The 15126-nt window shown below is 37.9% G+C and overlaps 3 protein-coding genes across 3 annotated transcripts in view; 2 read left to right on the forward strand and 1 right to left on the reverse strand.

Annotated features, from left to right (window-relative positions):
- Positions 1 to 15126, reverse strand: part of LOC134802352 (zinc finger protein ZFP2-like) — a 52509-nt gene that overhangs the window by 9641 nt on the left and 27742 nt on the right. The gene's annotated exons all lie outside the window — the stretch shown is intronic.
- Positions 192 to 10186, forward strand: LOC134802082 (zinc finger protein 570-like). Its single transcript, XM_063774676.1, has 4 exons — positions 192 to 198; positions 1201 to 1506; positions 3066 to 3236; positions 8997 to 10186. Exons 1-4 carry the CDS (start codon positions 192 to 194, stop codon positions 9878 to 9880), a joined length of 1368 nt encoding a protein of 455 aa, XP_063630746.1. The 3' UTR covers positions 9881 to 10186.
- Positions 11832 to 14929, forward strand: LOC134802084 (zinc finger protein 726-like). Its single transcript, XM_063774677.1, has 3 exons — positions 11832 to 11937; positions 13249 to 13431; positions 13762 to 14929. Exons 1-3 carry the CDS (start codon positions 11832 to 11834, stop codon positions 14808 to 14810), a joined length of 1338 nt encoding a protein of 445 aa, XP_063630747.1. The 3' UTR covers positions 14811 to 14929.

Consider the following 15126-nt stretch of genomic DNA (forward strand, 5'->3'; position numbering starts at 1 on the left):
TTGGCCTAAAATTGTTCAACTTTGATGCCAAATATCTCGAAGACAGTTAACTTTGAAGTAAATATGGGTTACTATATTACATAAAGCCGTTGCTGTTAATATGATAAGCTACAAAAAACATTTGAAAATTAAAGGATTCAGATCGAAGGTCATTGGCGTGGGGCAGCCCCTTAAGTAGAATGTAAGTAAACATGCCGGGTAACTGTTGGGACAATATGCTCGTATAAATGTCATCTTAGTACATAAACTATTACCGTGGTACTTAGATGACGGAACCCTATGAGGCGACGTGAATACTGTGCTCTCTGATTTGTCGTTTATTGAGTAGTTTCGAAAATATTGGTTTAGAACTGAATTTCAGTAAATGCGAACTCTTTATTCAAAAATCTTCTTGTACTTTGACCGACTTACAACCCAAATTTGATGATCTGACTCCCAATATCAAATCAGTAGACAAGTATTCTCATTGCCTCCTGGGTTCTCCTATATTCGAAGAATCTTTTCCCGATTATATTTCTAACTCCATAACTAAATTCAAAAGTCACACGGATCGCTTACTCGAAATAAGCCCTCATTATGCTCTTGTGATTCTTAAATTCTGCCTTTTTGTCCCTAAATTTACGTATGTGCTCCGCTGTTGTCCTTTTTGGAAACATCCAAATTTATTGTCGCCTATAGATGTTTTGATCAAAATTAGTTTAGAGACGATTCTAAACATTCAGCTAAGTAAGCCTTCTTGGTCTCAAGCGTCCCTCCCTATTCGGTTTGGAGGTTTAGGAATTCGCAAAATTTTCAGTGTGGCTTCCCCAGCCTTTTTGGCGTCCACTCATAGCACGTCTGGTCTCATAGGAAATATCTTAAGGGCTTTGCCCACAAACTGTGAGATCGCGGGCTTTGAGGGCGCCAAAAATGCTTTTAAAATTGCTTGCCCAGGCAAACAATTTCCAGACAACCCAAATTCACAAAGGAGTTGGGATAATGTTTACTGTGATTTAACTTACAATACTCTCCTAAACAACTGTACAGGTCCAGACCGCGCGAGGCTTTTGGCGGTCGGAACCCGGGAAGCCGGTTACTGGCTACATGCCCATCCTTCGCCCAATACTGGTACTTTCTTGGATCCGGCCTCCCTTAGACTGGCGACTGGTTTGCGACTCGGGGTTTCGGTGTGTACGCCACACATATGCTCTTGTGGCACAGACGTGGACCGACTGGGACACCACGGATTATCTTGTCAAAAAAGTGCAGGCCGGTTTTCGAGACACGCGTCGCTCAATGACATAATCCGTCGGTCTCTTGCCACCATCAATGTCCCTGCTCTTCTTGAGTCGACTGGCATTATCAGAGATGATGGCAAGAGGCCCGACGGGGTGTCTTTAGTTCCTTGGAGCTTGGGACGGATGCTGGTGTGGAATGCTACCTGTGTAGACACGCTGGCACCGTCCCACCTCCAACGGACTACTGTAAAAGCGGGCGGGGCGGCGGAAAGCGCCGAAATTCTAAAACGTAACAAATATAAGAGCCTCGGTAGAGAGTACCATTTTGTACCATTTGGAGTCTAGGTCCATGGGGTCCCAGCGCGCATAAGTTGTTCGCAGAAATCGTGAAGCGTCTGGTTGACGTAACTGGTGACCGAAGAGCTGGCGGCTACCTCGCACAACGTATCAGTATTGCGATACAGCGGGGAAATGCCGCCAGCATCCTTGGTACAATGCCTCAGGGGCCTATTTTAGATTTAAGTTAGTTATTAATTTCGTTTAGTTGTACCACTGTATATATATTGTATGTAAATAACATATTTGTCAATAAAGTGTTTCTATTGTATACAAACATAAACTAATACGTACTGGTAAAAAAACTTTACCAACATGAAATATGTAAGAAAACGAGGGATTAGGTGAATTGAACGTCGATAAAAGAGTACATACCGGCAAAAAGCCATACCAACGTAAGTAAAAAAGTTAATTTTATCGGGTCCATTAAAATCACATAAGTAAACTGGCCCACACTGGCGAAAAAATATCAATGTGACGTATGTCAAAAGCAATTCAGAGACCCGAGTACTACTAACAAACGAATGCACCTGTCAAAAGTAAAACAATAGAAATATTTTTTTGAGAAAAGTATAGTACAATGGTTTTTCTTAAAGACTGAGAATTTATATAGAGACAAGTGGTTTACAAATGCCTGAACAATGTATGATAATAAGCAAACGTACATAATTGATAACATAGTAGCTAGTGTGATTGTATTGTGTAATAAAGTTGTATTTATTATTATTATTCTGTGAGTGTTTATTTCATTTTCATACCCTTCTCTCCCTCGTAGTCAAAAATTTGCCTTTGAAACTATAATATTATATTTAGGTCATAAAGCCATCTCTTTCACCAGGCTGTATCTCATGAATCGTGATAGCTAGGCAGTTGAAATTTTCACAGATGCTGTATTTCTGTTGTCGCTATAACAATACCTAAATAAATAAATAAATAATAATAAATAAATATTATAGGGACATTCTTACACAAATTGACTAAGCCCCACGGTAAGCTCAAAAAGGCTTGTGTTGTGGGTACTCAGACAACGATATATATAATATATAAATACTTAAATACATAGAAAACAACCATGACTCAGGAACAAATATCTGTATCATCATACAAATAAATGCCCTTACCAGGATTCGAACCCGGGACCATCGGCTTCATAGGCAGGGTCACTACCCACTAGGCCAGACCGGTCGTCAAAATACTAAAAACAAAATGATGACGATGATCCTTCCGGCCGATTTCGACCATGGCGACCAGTTCGAATCCTAGTTAAAAACAGAATATACGAGTAATAAATATTTAAGTGGGGCTCTCATACAACAAACGTGATTTTTTTGCCGTTTTTTTGCGTAATGGTACGCAACCCCTGCACGAGTCCGACTCGCACATGGCCGGTTTTTTTTTAATGCCTTAGCAACGTTTTATTTCTGATGACTGTAGGAACCTCTTATCTCATTAGTACAAACCTAATACTTACAGTTTAATTATTAGTCTGATAAAAATAACTCTTTTTGTCAGGTCTTGTCAAAAAGGAAGTGAAAGAAGAGATGCAACGTGTGAAGGATGAGCCAGTGTACGACGACAGTGCCGAAACGAGCGAGGCTGCGCTGGACGAGCACGTGGTCAAGGACGAGCTCGTGCTGGGGCCGGAGCGCCCGCACCGCCCCGATGTTGGCCTCGTGGTGCGCGGTAAGTCACTGGGGGGGGGGGGGGGGGGGGCACAATCGTTTGCAGAAAACGCTATCTTTTCCACATATTACAGTTATTTACGATTATATCTGAGCGTTTTGTTTCGGTTTCTACAAATGACTTTCACCTGGGCTAGGAACCCTAATATGTTTTTCACCACACCAGCTCGGAAAGGCTTACTTTGCACTTCAAAAACTGATAGCAAAGTTGCATTTTATTCACATGTGAGGCAAAATTATCAAATGCAAATTTTGAGTAGTTTGCTGGTAGAATTGACTTTTAAATGATGATTTTCGATGATAAATGTTTAATAACATTCATTTGGATTTGATTTGGTTTGACTTTATTTGATAATTTACATTTAATATTTGCTTCGGGTAGGTGTGGTGAAAAATTTTGTGTTTCACTCTTGTTTAACCCTCGTGCTTTGAAACTCTCGCAACGCTCAATATTCCATTTTTCGAACCACTCGCTACGCTCGTGGTTCAATTTTGGAATCTTTCGCTTGCTCGGTTATCAAAATTAGCACGAGCGGTTAAACAACAACTTTGCCCCCGAGTGAAACAAATAACTATTGATGTTGTCGTGGATTTAGGAGCAGAAATACGAGTATAAAAGTTGTCATTTCAGAATTACACCTAATGGCAATTTGCGACTAACAAATCTCGACTAGCTTTCGGCTGTCCCCGAACTGTGGGTATTTGTGCCCTGGCAATACTAACTAATACGTTCACGTAAATTATAATGGCAATACAAAATATGATAAAGACATATACGTTTTCGTAGCATAAACGAGTGTTTGAGAAAAATCAACAGATAAGTCTGTAACAGATTAATAATTAATAAGTGTTCCGTCAACAAAGTTTTGTACGGAACACTAATAAATGTAACTTCTACTTGCTGTAAATTATCGATAAATTTTAAGAACGCAAACCAATTACAAACTGGTACATAATATCTTTATTATTTAACTTCAGCGCTCCTGAGTTGAGTTTATGACTGTCGCTTGATAGAAAAAAATCATAAACATAAGTCTAAAATGCAGTTTATAAAATAGTAATATATTTTGCACAAAAAGTAAAGATTATGAAAATTATTTCTAAAAATGAACAATATTATGTTTGAGGGAACAACTCAGCGATTACTTTTTTATTAGAGTCACTCCATTAAAAGTCTGCAGCGGATTTGATAGCCCACGCAGTGCACGTGTTATTTTAAACGTCAAACTTCTATGAAATGACGTATGAATGACACTTGCACTGCGTGGGCTATCAAATCCGCTGCAGGCTTTTCTTGGTCCGACTCTATTAAAACGCACAAAAAAAAATAAACATTCAAAAACATGACATCCACGATCCCGACACGCACATTCATCTCGCTCACGCTTACGGTCAGTGAGAGTGAGAGAAGAACACGAACATACTCTAATGGACCATTAGATATTTCTTTCGGTAATTTAACCATTTTGAAATATGAAAAAAGTAATTTTTTAATCATAAGAGAAAAGGACGCATTCCCAGTTACGCGCTACGTTGCCATTCCGCTTCAAAACGATAACGTGCTCGTAACCTTTACGTTTGTCTACAAGTAGCCAATAATAGAAAATATATAATAAAACTTGTCAACTTTGACAGTAATGACAGTAACATTGTGCGAATAAGTTGGCATGTTTCGCCGTCATGTTAATATGTTAAAACAGCCCCGTGGCTCCAATCAAAGATTGTAATATGACTAAGTAACAGTTAGATTACCATGATTTGAGTTCTAGTTCTAGTTCTAGTTTCGTTTTTAATTTATTTTATTTCATCTTTTTGGTAATTTTATTAGCCTAATTTTTTTAAGTAAGTATGTAGTATTCGACTTTTTTATATATTACCTATGATTTCAATACAATTTAGGAAACCTTTATTTTATTTCTTCGATAGTTAACTTCTTATGTATTCCGCTATCCTAATTAGCCTCATGACTAGACGCATTCGCGACTCTCTCACTCAATTGATAATAATAATGCGCGAGCACTCGAGCCTGAGGAAGTACCCTCGACGGGCCCGAAACCTGTCGCCAATAGCGACTAAAAATACAACTGAGTGAATGTTATATATGTCGCAGTCAAAAGTGTGAACTGGTCAAAAGAACTTTTAACCGACAAAAACAGGCAAAACTGCTTTTGACTGAGCATGTTGGTCAAAAGTAGTTTTACCTGAAAATCATTGGTTAATAGTAATTGTGACTGTTACTATCAGTCAAAAGTACTCGCAGAGATAGGTAGGTTAGGGTTATATTTTTTTTGCTACGCCCAAAAAACGAAACTGTTCCCAGAGATAGGTAGGTTAGGGTTATTTTTTTTTTGCTACGCCCTAAAAACGAAACTGCTGCCAGAAATAGGTATGATTTTCAGGTAAAACTACTTTTGACCAACATGCTCAGTCAAAAGCAGTTTTGCCTGTTTTTGTCGGTTAAAAGTTCTTTTGACCAGTTCACACTTTTGACTGCAACATATACATATTTTATAATATAACTCACGAAAGTATAATTTCGAAGAATAACATACGCTTAAAATAATTCAAAAGAGAATGTTAAAAATATAAAATAATAAAAATTGGCATCGTCGGGATTTGAATCCTGTATCTTAGCTACTATCTGCATTTTTTTCAAACCAGTGTACACGGGTGCCACGAGCACATGACAATAAATGTCTGAAAATATCAGTTAGTTCTAAGTGCCTTGTCAAAGTCTCAATCGTTGCTCGAACAAGAATTTCAATTTAATTTCCAATCTTTCTTCAACAATAAACATTTCATCCGCTGCGCCCTCTAATTTGCTTTTCTCAAACATGCAATGAAATATTGATGTTATGTTCCTTATAATAGGCTGCGAAGTATGACGTTTCAGGTGCGGCTAGGACAAAAGGTCGTTAATGGAATTTCATACACATCTTGCAGGCCTAGGCCGGCAAAGTCCACTTTTTTAATTTTCATTTCACAGATATTTATGACACAGCATCGTGGCATTCATCCATTTAAAAAAATTAGAGGCAGTATTTGCTTTATGGTTCGTAATGACACTCTGCCACAAAAAAAACATAAAACAATGTTTGCTATTATTTGCAGTTTTATTTGTATAAAATCAACATGAACTTAATAAATAATACATTCTATAATTTTAAATTATAAATTTAACTACACAAATAAAAACATTTAAAATATTTCATCTAAACGTTAGCGGTAAAAAGGTCTACTCAAACACGCGTAGTTATATTTTTTAAATGTGACGTCCCACGGTCAAAGGTACCTTATGGCGGGTATGGAGTTATGCATACCCCAGTAATCTACAATAAATAAGCTATCGATAACACAAAAGATCAACCTTCTAGGTTGCGTAGTTACAGAGATATGATTTTTTGAAAATAATGTTGTGAAATGAGCAACTTTACGATAGAGAAGTTTTAAGTTTAGCCGCCTAAAAAACTATGTTCCTGAAGTAAGTTACATAGTTGACTACAAATAATAATGCCTTATATATCTGAGATTAAAAAAATATTGCGACTTGTTCTGTAATGCAAATAGAAACTTTTGATATCGACTGATTTATGTGTATACTAACCAATGTCTTGAAAATAAAGTTTTATTTCATTTTCACGATTGATTGCAATGAGCTCTCAAGATTTAAATTTTATCTATTAGAAAACGACACTGACAGACAGTTTAAGCAAAAAACAATACCGATTTAGAGGTGAAAATGTATTTTCTGACTTTTTCATATAAAATCACAAAATTGAATATTTTTACTTTTAATGTGACACACAATCAATTTTTCTGAGCACATATGAAAGAAATTCTGTCATTCAAATGAAATAAATCCTAAAACCCCAACTAAATACTATATTTAACCCCTTATGCCACTTTAAACTTACATAACAATAACAGTATTTGCTCCATACATTTACGAAAAGGTACCTTATGGAAATAAATCTAATAATACATCACTACAAAATATCAATCATATTATAGTTTATCTTTTATGAATAGAAAATATTAATTTACATTAAACTGCCCCCAATTTAATTAGTTCTTCGTCATAATAATCTTAAAAAAGACCAATAATTTGTATGTAATGAAAAGGTACCTTGTGGTCAAGTTACATGATGAGGCATGATGATGATGGAACAGTTAGGATAAACTAATAATATTTTGGGGTTAAGATGGTATAAATCGTCTATTTCTTATCAATAATATATTTCGGTTGCTATTGAAGATAAGCGGCATTGAGGTTCAATGACCTCAGATATTCCATAAGGTAATGCGTCGGGTATTGGCATTTTTCAGCAAACCAATGGCTGATTTACTGCATGCGACCAAACCAAATGAAGATTATTCTAGTTAAGAAAGACTTGACGAGAGTAACTTTGGTATAATAGCAGTCTACTTGGATTTGTGATGTCGGTATATGTACGGTTATAATATTTGCGAGGCGCCCCAACCAGTACTGAAATTATCAAATTAGTTTTGCAGAATGCTAATACAGATCTCTACCAAACTTCTTTTCCCGTATTGACTAGTTTTTTTGGGAATTTTCAATCTTTTTTCCATAAGGTACCTTTTCTACTAAACTCTGAGACGACATTACTAGGCTTATAACTAACTTATAACAAAAATAAAAACAGGTAAACAAACGTTACGCATTAAGGTTTCAGATCACACAATAAAAAAAAATTGAGCATTTTTTCACCTCTTTACAAAACATTTAATATCTCCGAAACTAGAAACCCTCATAAGGTACCTTTTCCCGTGGAACGTCACAAATTGTTATGGAGGTAAAGTTGAAAAATATTCATTCTGTTTTATTGGATTTATGGTGCGTTGTTGATTTTTTGACATTAATATGAGTTCCGACGAAATAATGAAATTAATATTAATTGTAATCGTAGGCGTTGGAATTGCCAGCGTAAGCAGAATTGATTTTAATAACTTGCTGCCTCTGCCGCCAAGTCAAAGACGAAGTATGTATATGGTTGCTTATGGCAATTTTATTATTTGAGAAACTAAGGAAAATGGCTTACAGTTTATTAGAAACAGTTTTGTGGCATATTTTAAATGGATGTAACTACAAATTCGTCAATACTGTGGAAATTATACTTATTTACTTAGTAGTTTACTTTTAGTTTTTTCTATAAATAAAACTTGGGTTTCGTGGATTTTTTATTTTATTTATTTCATTGAATGTTTGAGAAAAGCACTATACATACCTCGGCGGGAAATGGGGTTGCCCGCGCTCAGACCTATCCGACCTCGCTTCGCTCGGCCGTCTATATGTCTTCGGCCGGCAACCCCTTTCGTCCCGGCCTCTGTAGTAATGTACTATTACTGTAACATTACGAATCTGCTGACATTTCACACTGACTTTAAGTACGTAAGTGTGCGTGAATGCAACATATTGCAATATTTTGCAGTTTTTACAGATTTTTGATGAAATGAGACACTGTTGAGTGTAAATATATCGATTTAGACGTCATATTTTTTGTGGTCGTCGTTAAATATCAACACGTCTTAAAAATGTTTGGGTTTTGGAAACGATAGTGATAATTTGAAAATTGTGCACAGTTACGCCATCTTTTGGTGGTTAGTCGGCAGGACAGCCCTTGCACACATCCACCTTAAGGTAACATCGATAACAGACATGTCGATATTTCATTTTGTCAATCACTTTATTTTGCCACAATAACTACTATGTCTGATCAGTGTGATGATAACATTTTCACAGATGGGGCAGTCGGTGACACAGGTGGGTGTCCGCTGGCTTTGGATCGCGGCGGAGCACAGCTCGCGCGGGTCTCCACCGAGCGGCTCGAGCGTTGCGACGACGCCACATCACACCACGTGCTAAGCGAGACCACGAGCGCGCAAATGCTCACTGAACACAATTCACCACTGAGTGGTGAAAAGCAACATAAACAAATGCACAGTGGTGAAAAATCATATCCATGTGAAATATGTGAAAAAAAGTTTAGACGATTAGTTGAATTAAGCATTCATACACGAGTCCACACCGGCGAAAAACCATATCAGTGTGAAGTATGTCAAAAAAGGTTTACTCAATCGAGTCAAGTAAAAATACATAAACGATGCCACACTGGCGAAAAACCATATCAATGTGAAGTGTGTGAAAAGAAGTTTACCCAATCGAGTCAATTAAAATCACATAAACGATCCCACACTGGTGAAAAACCATACCAATGTGAAGTGTGTGAAAAAAAGTTTAACCAAAGAGGTGGATTAAAATTACATAAACGATCCCACACTGGGGAAAAACCATATCAATGTGAAATATGTCAAAAGCAATTCAGCGACCCGAGTCATGCAAAGATTCATAAACTATTACACACTGGCGAAAAACCATATCAATGTGAACTTTGTGAAAAAAGATTCACTCAATTGGGTAATTTAAAAAAACATAAACGATCCCACACTGGCGAAAAACCATACCAATGTGAACTGTGTGAAAAAAGATTCACTAACTCGAATACTTTAAAATTACACAATCGTTTACACACTGGTGAGAAACCATATCAATGTGAAGTGTGTGAAAAAAAATTCACTCAATTGGGTAGTTTAAAAACACATAAACGACATCACGTTGGCGAATAACTATATCAGTGTGAAGTATACAAAGAACAATTCAGAGAGTTGAGTATTGCTATCAAGCTAATACAGCGAGCATTTTCCAACATTAAGGAATATTTTGAATGAATACGATGGTGATCATATTGTATAACACATAGCTTTTAAGTCACGAAACTAGTTAATTTAGATACTAACTTAAATATCTATTAGTCTAGGTAGTACCTAACCAATTAGTTTAAGACAATTTGCATAGTTAATATAGGTATTAAGGGGCTACTTGCGGTTTTTATCGATTTTTGACAAGTTTTGAATCGTATCTCCTACATTTGCACTACAGATAGATTTATAAGGCCGATAGCCGTTTTATCGGTTCTTCAATCTTCATCTTCATTCTTGTCTGTCTTCATTTTGAGAAAAATTAATACTTATTTTTTATGATTTTTTTGAACATTGTCTAAAAAACACTTTTCGTAACTCGATTGCTGTGAAGGATCTTACATATATGAAATCTACATATTTGGGTCCGTCTTAGACGTCTCGGGAAACGTTAAAACTAATTAACAAACCAGTTTTTTGGCCTAAAATTGTTCAACTTTGATGCCAAATATCTCGAAGACAATTAACTTTGAAGTAAATATGGGTTACTATATTACATAAAGCCGTTGCTGTTAATATGATAAGCTACAAAAAACATTTGAAAATTAAAGGATTCAGATCGAAGGTCATTGGCGTGGGGCAGCCCCTTAAGTAGAATGTAAGTAAACATGCCGGGTAACTGTTGGGACAATATGCTCGTATAAATGTCATCTTAGTACATAAACTATTACCGTGGTACTTAGATGACGGAACCCTATGAGGCGACGTGAATACTGTGCTCTCTGATTTGTCGTTTATTGAGTAGTTTCGAAAATATTGGTTTAGAACTGAATTTCAGTAAATGCGAACTCTTTATTCAAAAATCTTCTTCTACTTTGACCGACTTACAACCCAAATTTGATGATCTGACTCCCAATATCAAATCAGTAGACAAGTATTCTCTTTGCCTCCTGGGTTCTCCTATATTCGAAGAATCTTTTCCCGATTATATTTCTAACTCCATAACTAAATTCAAAAGTCACACGGATCGCTTACTCGAAATAAGCCCTCATTATGCTCTTGTGATTCTTAAATTCTGCCTTTTTGTCCCTAAATTTACGTATGTGCTCCGCTGTTGTCCTTTTTGGAAACATCCAAATTTATTGTCGCCTATAGATGTTTTGATCAAAATTAGTTTAGAGACGATTCTAAACATTCAGCTAAGTAAGCCTTCCTGGTCTCAAGCGTCCCTCCCTATTCGGTTTGGAGGTTTAGGAATTCGCAAAATTTTCAGTGTGGCTTCCCCAGCCTTTTTGGCGTCCACTCATAGCACGTCTGGTCTCATAGGAAATATCTTAAGGGCTTTGCCCACAAACTGTGAGATCGCGGGCTTTGAGGGCGCCAAAAATGCTTTTAAAATTGCTTGCCCAGGCAAACAATTTCCAAATTCAACCCAAATTCACAAAGGAGTTGGGACAATGTTTACTGTGATTTAACTTACAATACTCTCCTAAACAACTGTACAGGTCCAGACCGCGCGAGGCTTTTGGCGGTCGGAACCCGGGAAGCCGGTTACTGGCTACATGCCCATCCTTCGCCCAATACTGGTACTTTCTTGGATCCGGCCTCCCTTAGACTGGCGACTGGTTTGCGACTCGGGGTTTCGGTGTGTACGCCACACATATGCTCTTGTGGCACAGACGTGGACCGACTGGGACACCACGGATTATCTTGTCAAAAAAGTGCAGGCCGTTTTTCGAGACACGCGTCGCTTAATGACATAATCCGTCGGTCTCTTGCCACCATCAATGTCCCTGGTCTTCTTGAGCCGACTGGCATTATCAGAGATGATGGCAAGAGGCCCGACGGGGTGTCTTTAGTTCCTTGGAGCTTGGGACGGATGCTGGTGTGGGATGCTACCTGTGTAGACACGCTGGCACCGTCCCACCTCCAACAAACTACTGTAAAAGCGGGCGGGGCGGCGGAAAGCGCCGAAATTCTAAAACGTAACAAATATAAGAGCCTCGGTAGAGAGTACCATTTTGTACCATTTGGAGTCTAGGTCCATGGGGTCGCAGCGCGCATAAGTTGTTCGCAGAAATCGTGAAGCGTCTGGTTGACGTAACTGGTGACCGAAGAGCTGGCGGCTACCTCGCACAACGTATCAGTATTGCGATACAGCGGGGAAATGCCGCCAGCATCCTTGGTACAATGCCTCAGGGGCCTATTTTATATTTAAGTTAGTTATTAATTTCGTTTAGTTGTACCACTGTATATATATTGTATGTAAATAACATATTTGTCAATAAAGTGTTTCTATTGTATACAAACATAAACTAATACGTACTGGTAAAAAAACTTTACCAACATGAAATATGTAAGAAAACGAGGGATTAGGTGAATTGAACGTCGATAAAAGAGTACATACCGGCAAAAAGCCATACCAACGTAAGTAAAAAAGTTAATTTTATCGGGTCCATTAAAATCACATAAGTAAACTGGCCCACACTGGCGAAAAAATATCAATGTGAAGTATGTCAAAAGCAATTCAGAGACCCGAGTACTACTAACAAACTAATGTACCTGTCAAAAGTAAAACAATAGAAATATTTTTTTGAGAAAAGTATAGTACAATGGTTTTTCTTAAAGACCGAGAATTTATATAGAGACAAGTGGTTCACAAATGCCTGAACAATGTATGATAATAAGCAAACGTACATAATTGATAACATAGTAGCGAGTGTGATTGTATTGTGTAATAAAGTTGTATTTATTATTATTATTCTGTGAGTTTTTATTTCATTTTCATACCCTTCTCTCCCTCGTAGTCAAAAATTTGCCTTTGAAACTATAATATTTATACTCACCGCAAAACTTAAGTGGCGAGTCAGGTCATAAAGCCATCTCTTTCACCAGGCTGTATCTCATGAATCGTGATAGCTAGGCAGTTGAAATTTTCACAGATGCTGTATTTCTGTTGTCGCTATAACAATACCTAAATACTAAAAACAAAATGATGACGATGATCCTTCCGGCCGATTTCGACCATGGCGACCAGTTCGAATCCTAGTTAAAAACAGAATATACGAGTAATAAATATTAAAGTGGGGCTCTCATACAACAAACGTGATTTTTTTGCCGTTTTTTTGCGTAATGGTACGGAACCCCTGCACGAGTCCGACTCGCACATGGCCGGTTTTTTTTAATGCCTTAGCAACGTTTTATTTCTGATGACTGTAGGAACCTCTATCTCATTAGTACAAACCTAATACTTACAGTTTAATTATTAGTCTGATAAAAATAACTCTTTTTGTCAGGTCTTGTCAAAAAGGAAGTGAAAGAAGAGATGCAACGTGTGAAGGATGAGCCAGTGTACGACGACAGTGCCGAAACGAGCGAGGCTGCGCTGGGCGAGCTGTACGCCGAGCACGTGGTCAAGGACGAGCTCGTGCTGGGGCCGGAGCGCCCGCACCGCCCCGACGTCGGCCTCGCGGTGCGCGGTAAGTTACTTGCTACAACTGGGTCAAGCCGAGATGGCAATCGTTTGCAGAAAACATTATCTTTTCCACATATCAGTTATTTACGTTTCGTTTCGTTTTTAACAAATGATTTTCACCTTGACTAGGCACAGTGATATGTTTTGATGTTGTCGTGCATTTAGGAGCAGAGATATTGAATTACTTACACCTAATTTCAGTTTGCGACTTACATTGCTCTAAGTCGATCCCGACTAGCTTCGGCTGTCGCCGAACTGCGGGCATTTGTGCCTTGGCAGTTGGCAGTACTAACTAATACGTTAACGTAAATTGTAATTGCAATACTTTTCACAGATGGGACACTCGTCACACTCGGTGACACAGGTAAGTGTCCGCTGGCTTTGGATCGCGGAGGAACACAGCTCGCGCGGGTCTCCACCGAGCGGCGCGAGCGCTGCGACGACGCCACATCACACCACGTGCTAAGCGAGACCACGACCACTGAACACAATTCACCACTGAGTGGTGTAAAGCAACATAAACTAATGCACAGTGGTGAAAAATCATATCCATGTGAAATATGTAAAAAAAAGTTTAGACGATTAGTTGAATTAAGCATTCATACACGAGTCCACACCGGCGAAAAACCATATCAGTGTGAAGTATGTCAAAAAAAGTTTACTCAATCGAGTCAAGTAAAAATACATAAACGATGCCACACTGGCGAAAAACCATATCAATGTGACGTGTGTGAAAAAAAGTTCACCCAATCGAGTCAATTAAAATTACATAAACGATCCCACACTGGTGAAAAACCATACCAATGTGATGTGTGTGAAAAAAAGTTTACCCAATCGAGTGGATTAAAATTACATAAACGATTCCACACTGGCGAAAAACCATATCAATGTGAAGTGTGTGAAAAAAAGTTTGCCCAATCGAGCCAATTAAAATCACATAAACGATCCCATACCGGTGAAAAACCATATCAATGTGAAGCGTGTGAAAAAAAGTTTAACCAATGGAGTGGATTAAAATTACATAAACGATCCCACACTGGCGAAAAACCATATCAATGTGAAGTATGTCAAAAGCAATTCAGAGACCCTAGTGTTGCAAAGATTCATAAACTAATACACACTGGCGAAAAACCATTTCAATGTGAACTGTGTGAAAAAAGATTCACTCAATTGGGTCATTATAAAAAACATAAACGAATCCACACTGGCGAAAAACCGTATCAATGTGGACTGTGTGAAAAAAGATTCACTCAATCAAGTGCTTTAAAATTACACAATCGTTTCCACACTGGTGAGAAACCATATCAATGTGAAGTATGTGAAAAAAAATTCACTCAATTGGGTAGTTTAAAAGCACATAAACGACATCACATTGGCGAATAACTATATCAGTGTGAAGTATATAAATAACAAATCAGAGACTTGAGCGTTGCTATCAAGCTAATACAGCGAGCATTTTACAACATTAAGGAATATTTTGAATACGATAGTGATCATATTGTATAACACATAGCTTTTAACACTTTCGCAACCAGGCAAAATTTCAAACAATACCCCAGAAACCGACAGTACTCGCTAGTCGGGCAACGACGTGCAACTCAATGCCGCACGCCGCGAACCCGCTAGTCGGGCAAGCGGCGGACGCTCAGGGCTGTGCCAACTAACTTTCGTATAAGTACGTGGATAAAATTAAATCTGC

This window comes from Cydia splendana, chromosome 24 (genome assembly GCF_910591565.1).
Source record: "Cydia splendana chromosome 24, ilCydSple1.2, whole genome shotgun sequence".
In the NCBI taxonomy this organism is placed as follows: Eukaryota; Metazoa; Arthropoda; class Insecta; order Lepidoptera; family Tortricidae; genus Cydia; species Cydia splendana.

Coding starts and splice junctions, on each gene's coding strand:
- LOC134802084 (XM_063774677.1), top strand. CDS start 11,832: ATGCTGGTGTGGGATGCTACCTGTGTAGACACGCTGGCACCGTCCCAC. Junction 11,938..13,248: donor AAGCGCCGAAATTCTAAAAC/GTAACAAATATA, acceptor TCTTTTTGTCAG/GTCTTGTCAAAAAGGAAGTG. Junction 13,432..13,761: donor CGTCGGCCTCGCGGTGCGCG/GTAAGTTACTTG, acceptor TACTTTTCACAG/ATGGGACACTCGTCACACTC.
- LOC134802082 (XM_063774676.1), top strand. Junction 1,507..3,065: donor AAGCGCCGAAATTCTAAAAC/GTAACAAATATA, acceptor TCTTTTTGTCAG/GTCTTGTCAAAAAGGAAGTG. Junction 3,237..8,996: donor TGTTGGCCTCGTGGTGCGCG/GTAAGTCACTGG, acceptor ACATTTTCACAG/ATGGGGCAGTCGGTGACACA.